General features: G+C 46.7%; 1 protein-coding gene across 1 annotated transcript in view; it reads right to left on the bottom strand.

Annotated features, from left to right (window-relative positions):
- The window catches only part of LOC310787772 (voltage-gated potassium channel KCNC1-like), a gene marked incomplete at its 3' end in the record, with an annotated part of 162,222 nt that extends 152,543 nt beyond the window's left edge, over positions 1-9,679 (bottom strand). Inside the window, exon 1 of the mRNA XM_083649259.1 lies at positions 9,128-9,679. Coding sequence (XP_083505385.1) covers positions 9,128-9,667 — 540 coding nt within the window. The 5' untranslated portion in view covers positions 9,668-9,679. The remainder of the gene's footprint in view (positions 1-9,127) is intronic.
- Positions 9,680-15,648: the final 5,969 nt, after the last annotated feature.

Genomic DNA, 15,648 nt, shown 5'->3' on the forward strand with positions numbered 1-15,648 from the left:
GTAAGTCTGTGATAACCCTGGCTCTGTGGAGGTAAGTATCTGATAACCCTGGCTCTGTGGAGGTAAGTCTGTGATAACCCTGGCTCTGTGGAGGTAGTCTGTGATAACCCTGGCTCTGTGGAGGTAAGTATGTGATAACCCTGGCTCTGTGGAGGTAAGTCTGTGATAACCCTGGCTCTGTGGAGGTAGTCTGTGAGAACCCTGGCTCTGTGGAGGTAGTCTGTGATAACCCTGGCTCTGTGGAGGTAAGTCTGTGATAACCCTGGCTCTGTGGAGGTAAGTCTGTGATAACCCTGGCTCTGTGGAGGTAAGTCTGTGATAACCCTGGCTCTGTGGAGGTAGTCTGTGAGAACCCTGGCTCTGTGGAGGTAGTCTGTGATAACCCTGGCTCTGTGGAGGTAAGTCTGTGATAACCCTGGCTCTGTGGAGGTAAGTCTGTGATAACCCTGGCTCTGTGGAGGTAGTCTGTGAGAACCCTGGCTCTGTGGAGGTAGTCTGTGATAACCCTGGCTCTGTGGAGGTAGTCTGTGAGAACCCTGGCTCTGTGGAGGTAAGTCTGTGATAACCCTGGCTCTGTGGAGGTAGTCTGTGAGAACCCTGGCTCTGTGGAGGTAGTCTGTGATAACCCTGGCTCTGTGGAGGTAGTCTGTGAGAACCCTGGCTCTGTGGAGGTAAGTCTGTGATAACCCTGGCTCTGTGGAGGTAGTCTGTGATAACCCTGGCTCTGTGGAGGTAGTCTGTGATAACCCTGGCTCTGTGGAGGTAAGTCTGTGATAACCCTGGCTCTGTGGAGGTAAGTCTGTGATAACCCTGGCTCTGTGGAGGTAAGTCTGTGATAACCCTGGCTCTGTGGAGGTAAGGCTGTGAGAACCCTGGCTCTGTGGAGGTAAGTCTGTGAGAACCCTGGCTCTGTGGAGGTAAGTCTGTGAGAACCCTGGCTCTGTGGAGGTAAGTCTGTGAGAACCCTGGCTCTGTGGAGGTAAGTCTGTGAGAACCCTGGCTCAGCTCTGTGGTGGTGAGCGTTGTCTTCTTGGAGGATGGAGTTAGGTCCCAGATTGTGGAGATATGGGATCGCCACTGGCTACAGAATCTCATCCCAATATCTTAATGCATTGAGATAGCCTGGTGATGACAAGCCTTATTTTGCTAGTGTTACAGTGGGGCTTTGATCTGTGGTTCTAATCTGTTATCATAACTATCTTGGCTCTCGTTTTTAGTCTGGGGTTTTATTTTTCAAGCTAAGCTCCAGCTACATTTAAGTGGCAGTCTACATCCATGTGTGTCCGCTCCAGACTCATACAAACATAAATACCTTGAAGCCCACAGCGCAGTGGTGTGGCCATTCAGCCTTATAGCACTTTAGGCAAAGTTTGTGGGTACCTCAACAACATGGCTAATCGTTATACGCCATAACGATTGCCATACTCGACAGTATAAAAGTAAAAAGTATTTCTACCATCTGTTTCTGTGCAAAGCAAACCTCATGTCATATTAAAGTGTAACTACACCCAAACCCAAATGTTTGGTGAAGCCTGACACCTAATGGTGAAAAATAGGGTACTGAACTGTCCTCTTATTGGCTGGAGTCTTTCCCCAGTGATGTCACCCTCTGTAGCAATGGTTCTCAACGTAGGGTCCTGGGACCCCCGGAGGTCCTTGAGGGGGTTCCAGGGGGTCCCCAGCAAAAAGGGGAATAATTTAGTGTCACTATAAATCCACCAATACACTAGGTAACAGAATGGCAGAATGCATGATTATTTTGGTCAAGGGTTTCATACACTTTCTGTAAAAAAAGAAAAAAAGAAAAAGCAAAACTCTTCAGTCCACCCTCCAGACTTGTGGACTAAGCCCTCGTGGACTTCAACTGTACTTACTTACCGAGGACCATGACGGTGCAAACACACCGGATGCTGAAGCGATGCGAAGCTTGTGTTAAATCAATTTACTGCAACCATAAGGAGACAACATCAATCCTGTCTTAAAGAAAAAGAGTATCTGATGCTGCAACATAAATGGTAAATGGCCTGCATTTATATAGCGCTTTTATCTCACCCATTCACACAGACATTCATGCACAGGTGGTGGCAGGCTACCATGTAGGGAGCTGGCACAGCCATCGGAAGCAATTTGGGGTTCAGTATCTTGCCCAAGGACACTTTGACATGCAGACTGGAGGAGACGGGGATCGAACCACCGACCTCTTTTATCCAAAGCGATTAGTGGACGACCCGCTCTACCTCCTGTGCTACAGACGGCCCATAAAACATAAGATAAAAGCAGTGTCTCGACATACACACGTTCATGCCGTGTAAACAGAAAATGCCATGCTCGAATGTGAACAGAATCAAAAGAGAAATAAAGGAGCAGGCGCAGCTGCCATGAAAACATGTGCCCCACCATCATGGCTGCTACACTCTTAGGGGAGAGAAAAAAGATCAAACCGCTATTCTAAACAGCCACACTGTTGTCAATAAGGCCCAACAGCGACTGCAGGGACACCTAAAGAAATTTGGCCGGAGGCCCACAATCCTCTGGGACTTCTACAGAGGCAGCATTGAGAGCCTACTGACCAGCTGTTTCACACTACCTGGTACAGGAACTGTACCACCATGGACCGCAAGGCACTGGGCACTGAGAAGGGTGAGGCACTAGCACATGACAGGATGTGAGCTGCCAAAACTGCAGGATCTGTACACTCAGCGGTGCCTCAGGAAGTCCCGGAAGATCATCAAGGACACCACCCACCCGCACAACAGCCTGTTCTCCCGGTTGCCCTCAGGGAGGAGATACAGGGTCCACAAAGCACGCACAAACCGTCTGCAGAATAGTTTCTTTCTGCAGGCCACGAGACTCCTCAATAAATAACACACACACACACACACACACACACACACACACACACACACACATAAACACACTACACACACACACACACACACACACACACACACACACACACACACACACACACACACACACACATAAACACACTACACACACACACACACACACACACACACACACAACAGTGCAATAAACATGTGTTATTGTCATTTGCACTTTTGGACACTGTGGACACTTTTATATTTATTCTATTTTAATACCTTATTACTTCTACTTTATTACCTTTGTCATTTTACTGTTTGCCTTAATTGCCCTTTACACACTGTTTACATTGTTTGCCCTATTTAACTGTCATCCTGATTGCCCATTTGTTGTTTGCTGTGATTTTGTACTTACTTCCTGCACCTTGCCTGTAACGGAGCCCACAGCATAAGAATTTCACACTGAGGAGCAAACAGATGAGGAAGCCACGTTAAGCCAGTAGAACATGTTAAAGGTCAAAGGGGAGGCCCAACCTGCTGCACCCCCCTCAACTGGGCCCATGAAGTGGACACCACTTAGTAGAGTGGGCCACCAGACAAGATGGTGGAGCTAGACCCGACTGCCAAGGAAATCAGGTCAACCATCCAGTGAGCCAGCTGCTGCTTTGACACAGCCTGGCTCAATAGCCATCCCTGTAAGAGACAACAAGTCTGCCAGAGGACCACTGGTGCAGGTCACATACCTCCTAAGGGCGCTTTACCAGGCACAACTTAGTGAAGCCTCTCAGCCTCCCCAAAAAGGTGCAGAGTAAGATGAAAAGCGTCCAGCACTAGGGGGTTTAGAAACAAAATGCCCTTGTGAGAAACTTAGGCAGAAAAAGCGGGGTTTGGAAGGAGATAGACCAACCCATCTCCTTCCACCAAACCTGAGACAAATCCCATCCATAGAGACAGTTTTCAGAGAGAGAGGTCACAGATCAAGGCCCGACCAAGGCTCAAAAGGAGGCGGACAAAGAACCCTGATTATCACCTGAAGGTTCCAGGTGGGGAGAAGATGCTGCTGAGATGGTCTGCTTCTTTTAAACCTTTTCAAAAACTGAGATGCAAAAGGGTGAGCCCCAGGGGGACACCTCATCACATCTATCATGGAGCATAGAGATAGCCCACCCCATGTTAAAGAGGCGCTGAAGAAAAGACATGATCACAGAGATGCCACAAGTTGTGTTTTTTCCCCCCTTTAGAACCACACCAATCCCTGCACACTCTACTTGCTGCTGTACTGTGGTCTGGTGGAGGGAGCCTGGGAGGCCTTCAGAGAGTCCATCATATCCTTCCCTAAGCCGAGCCCGTGCGAGCACTGCCATTCAAGGGCCACACGTGAAGGCTCTGAAGCTTCCCCTGCACCTGCTCTGAAGCTTCCCCTGCAGCTGTGACAGCAGGTCCTGAAGCTTCCCCTGCACCTGTGACAGCAGGTCCTGAAGCTTCCCCTGCACCTGTGACAGCAGGTCTGAAGCTTCCCCTGCACCTGTGACAGCAGGTCCTGAAGCTTCCCCTGCACCTGTGACAGCAGGTCCTGAAGCTTCCCCTGCACCTGTGACAGCAGGTCTGAAGCTTCCCCTGCACCTGTGACAGCAGGTCCTGAAGCTTCCCCTGCACCTGTGACAGCAGGTCCTGAAGCTTCCCCTGCACCTGTGACAGCAGGTCCTGAAGCTTCCCCTGCACCTGTGACAGCAGGTCCTGAAGCTTCCCCTGCACCTGTGACAGCAGGTCCTGAAGCTTCCCCTGCACCTGTGACAGCAGGTCCTGAAGGCTCTGAAGCTTCCCCTGCACCTGTGACAGCAGGTCTGAAGCTTCCCCTGCACCTGTGACAGCAGGTCCTGAAGCTTCCCCTGCACCTGTGACAGCAGGTCCTGAAGCTTCCCCTGCACCTGTGACAGCAGGTCCTGAAGGCTCTGAAGCTTCCCCTGCACCTGTGACAGCAGGTCTGAAGCTTCCCCTGCACCTGTGACAGCAGGTCCTGAAGGCTCTGAAGCTTCCCCTGCACCTGTGACAGCAGGTCCTGAAGCTTCCCCTGCACCTGTGACAGCAGGTCCGGCCCGACAAGGAGAAGCCATGTGATCCCTGCCTGCCATGGCCTCTGCAGCCAGTTCTGGGGTACTAAGAGCACCTGGGCGCCCAGCGGCCTGATCCACCTGATCACCAAGGCTGGAAGGGGAGAGAAGTGGGTGGAAAGGATAAAGCCTGCCTCGTGGCCATGGAAGACTGAGGGGCACCTGTCACCATTGGCCCTAGTGGACCCTGAATCGAGAACCACAAGGAGGGCAATAAGTGTTGTGGTTTGCAGCAGAAAGGTCCACTCCCGCTCTCCCGAAGTGGACCCAATTCTCTCCACATTCTGGGAGCAGCACTCACCTGGGTGGGGGCCACCCTGTGACAAGAGGTCTGCTGCTACATTCTGAGAGCCCGGGAGATAAGAAGCCCTCAGGGAGGCACCGTGGGCCTGTGCCAACAAGAAGAGCTGCCGCACCCGTGCATGCAGGGATGGGGACATCTCCACCCTGCCGATTTATGTAGGACACCACTGCAGTGTTGTTGGCCCCTCACCAGCACCTGCTGTCCCAAAAGTAGCTGGGAGGAAGTGCTTCAAGGTCACGCTGACCTTTTGAGGAGGTTCACATGCAACCCCCATAACTGCACAGGACCCCAGTGCCCCCAAATAGACAGCCAAGGACCGGCTCCACCCACTGAGGACACCTTGGCTCGGCTCTTCTGAGGCAAAACAAATCATTTGGATTTGTCCTTCCTTGGCGACCTTTTTATGCATGAACCACCGCTGAAGGGGGCGGGTGTGCAATAGGTACAATGGTATGACCTGGGCGGGCGCTTCTAGGAGGCCCAACATCTTCTGGCACCTTACCACTGATACCGACCCGCTGGAAACAGCCGGCAGTGCACTCCACAATAGCTCTCCTCCTCTCCTGCGTAAGACACGCCCTCATTGCCACAGAATCCAGTATAAGATCCAGATACCTGATCCTTCTTGTGGGGGTGAGGTGGCTCTTCTCTGGGTTCAGAGAAGATGAGCTACAGTAGCACAGCTCCTATGTGAGTTTGAGGTTGGTTCTCTGACTGGCCACAAAGGAAAGTGTGCTGTCTGGAGACTGTTAAATATGACCATTGTCAACAATATAACAGTATTAAAATAGACTAGCACCATGGGTCTATTCTGTTATTTTTTGTATTATTACCATCATTCTTATAGTGTCAAAATGGGTGTGAAGTTTCACTATATTGCATAGGTAAAATAAATGTATTAGCAAAGTAATATCCAAAAGGGTTTGACCTTGAACGTAATTGGACGTTGACCTTGATCTAAATGGATGCTCTTGGGTTCTGGCAATATCAAAAGTATCTTCTTCTTCTTCTGTGGTGTTTTATGGCAGTTGGCATCCTTTATGTTGCATTACTGCCTCCTTCTGGATTTATCCATCCACTGTTGGAAATTAGATGCAGTGGACTGGCGGCCATCTTAAATTTGACCTCTCACGGTCCTCAGAGGTCAAATCTGATTTCCCTCCACGTCTGAAAATAACTATCATAGAAATTAAATGCGTTTCTCAAAAAAATTCACAATCTCACTACTATAATTGCCTGTGTGTGTGTGTGTGTGTGTGTCAGAAGAACCATTCATCCGATAGACTTAAAATTTGTGCTGCCGGGAACCCAACTGAGTGTGGTGCCCAATTTCAGACATGTGCATAAGTCATAGCACCACCTACTGGCAACACAAAAATGGGCTTATCTCGAGAACCGTTCATCTGATCGACTTCAACCTTGGGGAGTGTGCTGCCGGAAACCCGATGGAGTGCAGTGCCCAATTTTTTACACACATAGTCATAGCGCCACCTACTGGCAACACAAAAAACTGTTTATCTTGAGAACCGTTAATCCGATCAAGTTAAAACTTGGGGAATGTGCTGCCGGGAACCGAACGTAGTGTAGTGCCACATTTTGAACAGGCGCAGTCACAGCGCCACCTACTGGCAACACAAAATGTGGTTTATCTCGAGAACCGTTGACTTCAAACTTGGCGGGTGCGCTGCTGGGCACCCGACAGACTGCAGTGCCGGAATTTCGTCAAGAGTTTGGTCACACCCAAAAAAAGTGAGCCCATGGCGGATCCCACCTTTGCGCACTAATTTCTAGTTCCTACAATCATGAGAGGTCATGAGAGGTCATGCGCTGCACTACAGACATTACACACAGCGCTCCATTTGCCCGACATCATCAGCTCACAATATATCCAGACGGTGTCTCGTCAGAGATGCGTCGTCAATGGGTCAGCGTGGGGGAAAAACTCACGTTTTCCCCCACGGCCACGGCCACGCACACACACACACGTTACCGGAAGTAACGTGACCGATTACCTAATTGCTCAACTGAGCATGTGATGTCGTCAGTGAGTGACACAACACATCCATTCAGGGTTTTTTTACCCCTGTATCGTGTTAATTAGAAACACTTGACATCATGTAGCTTCTAGCAAATTATTATTTGAATAGTGTAAGTTACTACCTAATTAATCGTTATATTAAAGTTTTTTTTTATTACCAATGAGTGAATGCTCCGTAACATAACATAACACATGAGCAGTGGGGAGTCAGAGGAGAGGGGGGGAGGGGGAGGTTTCAGAGGAGAGGGGGGGAGGGGTGGGAGTCAGAGGAGAGGGGGGGAGGGGGAGCTCGCTACGGCTCTGCAGGCTCTGTCAGTCAGAGCCCAGTTGTAAAGATAACGATAACGGTGTGTTTACGTTTACGATGGAAAGTGAAAGGAAATGTTTTCTAATAGATATTTTCTTTATCAATCACCTAATTTTTTCATTGCATATACTGCAATATTTCATTGCAGGATGATGTTGTCTTTATTGTGTTTGATTTTAAGATGAAAATTGAAGGGACACAATCAGCATTCATTCATCAGTCTTCTAACGGTTTTATTTATTTTTCTCTCGAAAGGAAGGTGGAAGGTGAGTTATAATTAATTAATAATTATTACTCTACTCATCCAAGGCAAAAGCTTCTCAGAAGAAATCAAACTGAAATCAGACAAAGAATTGGGCAGACAATTGAAGATCATAACCTCGAAACCATTCCTGGATGAAGCAGGACTTTTGTGCATTGGGGGAGGCTCCATGGAACCAATGGTATGCGCAAAACCATCCATAAAAGCACTCACCCTCCCCTCTCTCTCTCTCACCCTCCCCTCTCTCTCTCTCTCTCTCTCATCCACCCCTCTCACTCTCTCTCTCTCTCTCTCTCTCTCATCCACCCCTCTCACTCTCTCTCACTCACTCTCTCTCTCATGCACCCCTCTCTATTTCTCTCTCTCCCTCTCTCATGCACCCCTGTCACCCACTCTCTCTCTCTCTCTCTCTTATAATGAACAACTTTGGGTAGAAGAAATATCTATCGCATTATGTGCTTTCTCGTATAACGTATCCGGCTACATCACTAGTCTACACGAGCATAAACTCAACCCACCTGCAGTATTAACGTTATCCATAGACATCGACATATGCAAAAGCACATGCCAATTAACCAAATCAATTCAGCCGACACAGCATTGCCACAACAGAACCCTCGTTAAAATATTGAAATCTAAACTGCAGTATCTCCACAAATACAAATACAATGAACATTCCTGAAAACTATGAGCTAGAGCACGTGTAAAAGGACTTACATGGTTTCAACATGTGAAAGGACTTATATGGTTTCCAGAATGCACACATTCAACTTAAAGAAGAAAATGCAAATAGCACTAGGCTTCTGACTGCAATAGCGTGAAAGCTGGGAGAGCGCAAGACCAGAGACACACAGACAAACAAATGGTAGGTTTTTGTTTGTGGTGCATTAACGGTAAAGTAACAAGCCTGTTCTGAAGGTTTAAGGAGTATAAAGTACTGATATTTGTGTTCAAATGTAGGGAGCAAAAGTAAAAAGTCGTCCGAAAAATAAATACTCGCTATAGTACAAATACCTGCAAATGTTGTTACTTTACTTCCCCTCTCTGGGTAGCAGTGTATGTATGGAATGTCATTGATGTGGGCATTCTGTCAGCGAGCAAGCGGAATGGAAGCTCTGACAGACACATGCACTCCCTCCACTCCATGCCTCCAAGCCAGGGCAGCAGCGCAACGTTAGCCTCAACACAGCGCAGTGGCCAAACATGTGTGTGCAGTGTGCACCTGAGACAAAAAGAAAGACAGAAAGAAAGTAAGAGGAGAGAAGCTCCAGCTCACTCACGCGGGCATATTTGGAGGCGTAGGGGTCCTCAAACAGGTTCCACATGAACGGCTGCCACCTCTCCCACCACGTCGCCCTGCGCGCGTCCTCCTGCATGCACAGCCGCTTCAGGTCGCCATCTGCGCCGCCGGTGAGCGCCGGGTCGTCCTCCTCCTCCGGCTCGGGCGACTCAAAGCTGTCCAGCGCCTCCTCCGCATCCCTGTGCTCCCGGTAGATCATCCAGCAGCACGCCTCGTGGTCCAACTCGTCGATGCCCCAGAAGGCGAGCTCCTCCTCAAAGAGCGGCCCGCACACATTTTTGGGGCAATGAAGTTTGCCGGTACGGTAGTAGTTGAGGATGAAGGCGAACGTGGCCGGGTGGCGGTCGAAGAAGAACTCGTCGGACTTGGGGTCGTAGTCGAAGTTGCTGAAGGCGTCGGGCTCGGTCAGCCAGGACAGGCGCGTGCCCGGCAGCGTCTTCAGGGTGCTCCGGTAGGTCTCGTGCCGGATGCCGCCGCAGTTAATCACGATCTTCTCGCTGTCTGACATAGAGCAAGTCATGGCTGCGCTGGAGCATGCCGCTGCCGCTTCTACCACTGTGCCTCCCCATCCAACGCGCTGCGCTCCTCTGCTGCTCGGTAAGCTGCTCAGCTACCGTCCCAACCAGGAGACACAGCCAACTGACTGCCAGGAGGAGAGGGAGAGCAGAGCAGCGAGGGGGAGGAGGAGTCTGCAGGGCTGGAAGCATGTGTGTGTGTGTGTGCGTGTATGTATGTGTGTCTCTGTGCGCGCGTGTGTCTGTCTGTGTGTGTGCGCGCGCGTGTGTCTGTCTGTGCGCGCGCACGCACGTGTGTGTGTATGAGAGAGAGAGAGAGAGAGAGAGAGAGAAGTAGAGAGAGAGATGAACAGATCCAGCCAAACTTCAGAAGCCTCCCTGACATCAGCAAACCAGCCGTACTGGGAGAGGAGGCGACAACCTGCAACACAGTAGCTAAATATATAATGACATGCCACAATCTGAGGGACAGTGAGTGAGCACCTTGCCTCCCCAACACACATGTGATGAGAGAGAGAGAGAGAGAGAGAGAGAGAGATGTGGGTAGATCACAAAATCACTTTCCCCTATGAAAATATCTGATTATTCTGATGCGACTCTTAGGTTAGGTGAAGTTTATTTGATATGGACATCACAGAGCATTGGAGATGTAACATACATGTATGCACAGTAACCAGATACACAGTGTTAAGTGTATATAGCAGAATGCTAATGTTGAACACCTGTCCACGGGCGACTCCTACACCAAAACACAACCCAAAAGGACATGCCATGAATTTACCTCCTGAAAGGTTTTGGGGTAAACTCTAGTCTGTGAACAGAAATGTGGGTAAAAGTAAGGTGGGTTTATGTCACGTAACTGCTTATATTATTTTCAGTTTTCTTTGACATGTGTTTTGCATCACAAGCTGCCATCCATGGGGTAATGTGCCCCGCTACCTTGTGCGTATTATGGACCGTGCCCCGGGCGGACCATTCAAAACAACCCGGAAATTGCATTATTTTGGATGGCCAGCAGGGGGCGACTCCTTTAACCTGACGCTGCCACATGGGTGGTTTTGTTTTCACAAAACATCCATCTGTCACATTGTCACATAAAAAAAACTACTCGGCAGGTGATTGGACGAAGCATTTGTCTATATCACCGTCTGGAAGGGATATGACGTACTTAGTTAGCACAGCGCCGAACAAAGCAGGCTGCTAGGCTGAGGCTAACGGCTAACAAACGCTTACAAACTGCAGATGTTGGGTGCAATCATTGACTGTTCAATTCACCATTCAAAAGAAAGAAGAACCGCTGACGTCTGACTGAGGATGAACGCTTAGTTAGCATGGAGGTAGGCCATTTTTGCACTTTAAATGTAATGTTACCAATTGACTGGCCTGTGTTAGCCTAACATTACGACATTAGCGAGTTAGCTTGGCATCAGTGAACCGCAACTGTAAATTTGGACATGTGATGAGTAATTAATGTTAATGTTAACGTTTCTTCAAGGGACTGATGACACCGGACTGATCTGATGACACCGAGCGGCAGCAGGCAGCATGGACGGCTAACGTTATGGACCCAGGCACAACGCTCTTATGAAAGGCTTTGTGATAATACAGTTGTAATGTTAATCTTGTACATGTACATGGCTTATTATAAGTTGCTTTTCTGCTCTACTGAGATGTTAAGTACATATTGCTGTGTCGTTAGACTCGTTAACCTGGGATCATGACAATAACATCAGCCTTAATGCTGAGACACAATATAATAATGTAATGCTACTATTTAACATTAACAACTGGTGAATTTTGAACATTTATCTGTCAGTGCAATTATGTTCATGCTTGACTGGAGAATATTGTTATTTGCTTGCTTTTGTGAGAATAAACGAAGCAAAAATGGCCTTGTGGTGGTGTTGTTGATAATGTGCTATGTACTTCTGGGGTACATCATCAGGGTAAATCATCCCTCATGAAAAAGTACTCACTACTCATCACTACTACACAATATCTACACAACACCTACTGTTCCACTACTTGATTGCTATTGAGATGTGTAGTGATTTATGTAGTAATGAGTAGAGAATTGGCCCCTTTCTGACTATATAAACACTACTCATTCCTTCACATTTATTATTTAATTACTACACAATGCTTACACATTTACTGCTGTGTGCCTTCACAATCCCTATGGAATTACTATGTCCTTCTGTATGTGTAGTGTTTTATCACTACTGATCACTATTGGATTTATTTTAATTTCTACACAAACCCTTTTGAATTACTATTGAAAACGGACACATTTGCTAGTTGCCTATTCAGTAGGCTATCATGCTATATTATCACGCATATAAATTATTCTTATCAAACAAGAATGAGCTTACACTAGCTTTATTTCAAATACGGTACATTTTTAAAATTGACTGAATATGGTCTTACATGTATTTACACTTTTAAAAATCATGTATAGCATTAGTTATCACATTTTAATTTAACTTTGCCTTGACGATCTTCAGAACATCTTTTTTGCTGAAGCCACACTTCCCCATCATGTAACCTATATGACAAATGCACAGAACAGCCGTACAGAACAGTACGTCACATGTGGGAATAACCAAACAGTTTGTCCACCAATATCTGATACTGATAGTGTATAAAAAGCATCTTTGATGAAGTGAACAAAGGCTAACAGGCTAACATTAGCTTTAGCTAGCTAACACAACATGCTAGACTTGATTATGGTTTAGGAAAATGCCTTCTACTTACAGTTATTGTGTCGTCGCTGTCACAGTTGGATTCGCTGTATTGGGTGTTTTGAGTCACTTTCTTGCTGAAACGTCTCTGCTTGACATCTCTATTTAGTTTACAACATTGAAAAAGAAACGTTTTGCTTTGCAGTTGTCATGAACTCTGTCTAGTTTGGTGTTGTCATTTCCTTGTGTGCTGCTTCCCTCCACAGCTGCCCTCAATGTTGCCTCGTTAGCCCTGCATGTGTAGTGTTACTGTAGAGTTGTAACTACATATTCACTATAGAAGCAAGTAGTAGAACCTCTACATGATCACTACTTAAAATGTGTAGTGTTGATGTAGTGTTGTGACTACATATTCACTATGCAAGCAAGTAGTAGAACCTCTACATGATTACTATTTAAATGCCTGTGTAGTGAAGCTGTAGTGTTTTAACAGCTTTTTCACTACCAACACCAAGTAGCAAAATTCACTGCTTGATTACTACTGGAAACACTAGTGTTTTGCTACAGAACTCTACTGGAGGGTCATGAGTAGTGTATAAACTACAGATTCACTGCAGCATTCCTACATGTGACTACATAGCCACTACTACACAAATAGGGTTTGTGTAGTGATTCAGTAGTACTTTTCCATGAGGGATGCAATGTTACATGTGAATCCTATCGCAGAAGGTCGCTCATTCTCCGTCATCAGGGCGCTTCTCGGTAGCATCACACCACACATCACACTCCCCTCTGGTTGGGCATTTCCCTTGGTTAAAGTCACCAAGGACGATAACAAAGGAGTCAGGTCACATAGTATCTGATCGGGGGAGCAATTGCGTTGTGCTTCATGGGCATTAGCTTGTGGTAGAATGTATACGCCAACCAGAATGAATGAAGAGAATTCCCGTGGGGAGTAGAAGGGTTTACAGTTCATTTTACATGTTTCCATAGTGGGGGAACAGTGCTGTAGTCTATACACCAGCCACTGTTGATAAAGAAACACAAACTTCCACCCGTTGTTTTGCCAGAGAGAGCCGGGTCCCAGTCCGCTCTGAGCAGCTGGAAGCCGTCTATATGTAGCGTGGAGTCCGGAGTTTGTTCATTCAGCCACGTCTCCACAAAACACAAGGCAGATGATGAAGATAGGTCCATGTTCCTTCCCATCAGAAGTTGGAGGTCGTCCAGTTTATTTCCCAGTGAGTGGACATTGCGGAGGAATATTATGGGTAGTGACGTGAAGTACTCCTCGTCTCCCCCTCCTTCGTGTCCGCGCCCAGGTGAGCCCACCTCTGGTCAAAATGCCCAGTATTTCCAGGGAAGATATGAGAAAATGTGGAACTAAATCCATGGGAGTAGTTTCCCTGATGTTCAAGAGTTCTTCTCTGGTGAAAGAGCACCAGGTGCTACAGCAAAAAACAATATTTACAAACAAAACAAGAAAGAAGGCTGCGGAGCAAAACACTGAGGCACACGTAGAGAGCGCCATCTTGGAGAATCCTTACGTCCGTGATACCGGGCGAAATTACCCCGATAAACTGGTCTGTGCGGCTCTGTGGTGATTAGCTAATGTCTTTGTAGCATTGTGATTATGATTTAATTCATTATGGAAGATAAATGTTGCTTTAACAGATTAAAATAATTCCTTGCCATAGTTTACATCTAAAGTGACGCTTGAGTTGATACTGGGCAGACTGAGACTGCCTCTTTGGGCTCTAAACGTTATGTAATGTGACGTAGGCTACAGATCACCACATTTCAATAAATATAAAGTTTTTGCAGATTTGAATGTTGGTCGTTTGTTTTGTCCTTCTGTATATCTTATTGGACATTTAACGCTGATACACTAGTCTTGAGGTAATTCCGCCAAGCTCCATTAAAAATAATGGTAATTTAATGTCTCATTGATTATTGGAAAACCTACTTTATTGATAGAACATAGCTTAAGATCTTGCACGAATTGTTTTGGTCTTCTAATCAGTGGTCCCCAACCACCGGGCCGCGGACAGGGTACCGGGCCGCAAAGCATTTGGTACCGGGCCGCGAGCCGGGTCCAAAATATAAATAAATAATAATAATAATAATAATAAACATAGGCTATAATATTATAGGCTGTGTGTGGTAGTTGAAACATAGTTTCAAGTTGACGTTTATTTATGTTTGTAATTGAAACAAAAACAGTCCGGGCCAATGCTGAAATCAACCACCCAAGGTGACCGCACAATGTTTGTATTTTTATCTTCCTACATGTCTCTATTTTATATTTTGGTATGATAACCCTGCCAATCTTGTAGCTTATTGATAGTTATTATCACTCTGTAAACAATCCTACTCCCATATAAATGACAAAACCAGTAATTAGTCCAGATGATATGTGAAAATAATGTTCACTTTTTCATAAAAGCACGAAACTTGGTACGCATATAGTTTGGGACCCTGAACATTTTCAGAAATTGAGCCATGGCAAAAATGCCTCATGGTGCATAAGCAAATATATTTATAAGCAAATTATGTCGTTTTCATCATATCTCCTCAACCACACAGAAAAGGTGATGTCTACCCCTACGCTTTCATGGCCAAGGATTACAATGATACCATATAGAACATCGCAAACTGTTCAGATCGTTTTTACTGCTGTATTATGTGTGTTTTGAAGGCCCATGTGGGCTGGGCACCACAGTGTGCATGACACCTTAATAAATCAATCAATCAATCAATTGGGCAAGATTCTGAACCCCAAATTGCAGTGGTAGCTTAATGCAGGCCATTTACCATTTGACTTTACCATTTAGCGATTTACCATTTTACCATTTATGACAAAAGGAAGCAAATAATAACAATTTGAACATGTATCTACCAGTGCACTGGCAGATACATGTTCAAATTGTTAAAATGTTCAAATTCACCAGACACTAAATAGCAAATCACTCAAAGTCTCAAATCTGTGTCAGACCCTAACCCATAACCAGGGAGAGGGTCTGTTCCCCTTGGAAGACCAGCTCCAGCCCACACAGCGTAAGTTGACCTTTGCCTGACCCCAACAGGTGCAGAGTGCTTTTTAACAGTCCACTCGTGGGTGTTTCATAACACGCACAAGGTGCGTGACAGAGCAGCAACATAGGACGCCGTCGCACAAGGTGCGTGACAGAGCAGCAACATAGGATGCCGTCGCACAAGGTGCGTGACAGAGCAGCAACATAGGATGCCGTCGCACAACGTGCGTGACAGAGCAGCAACATAGGACGCCGTCGCACAAGGTGCGTAAC

This window comes from Poromitra crassiceps (genome assembly GCF_964638095.1).
Source record: "Poromitra crassiceps genome assembly, chromosome: 13".
NCBI classification, from domain to species: domain Eukaryota; kingdom Metazoa; phylum Chordata; class Actinopteri; order Beryciformes; family Melamphaidae; genus Poromitra; species Poromitra crassiceps.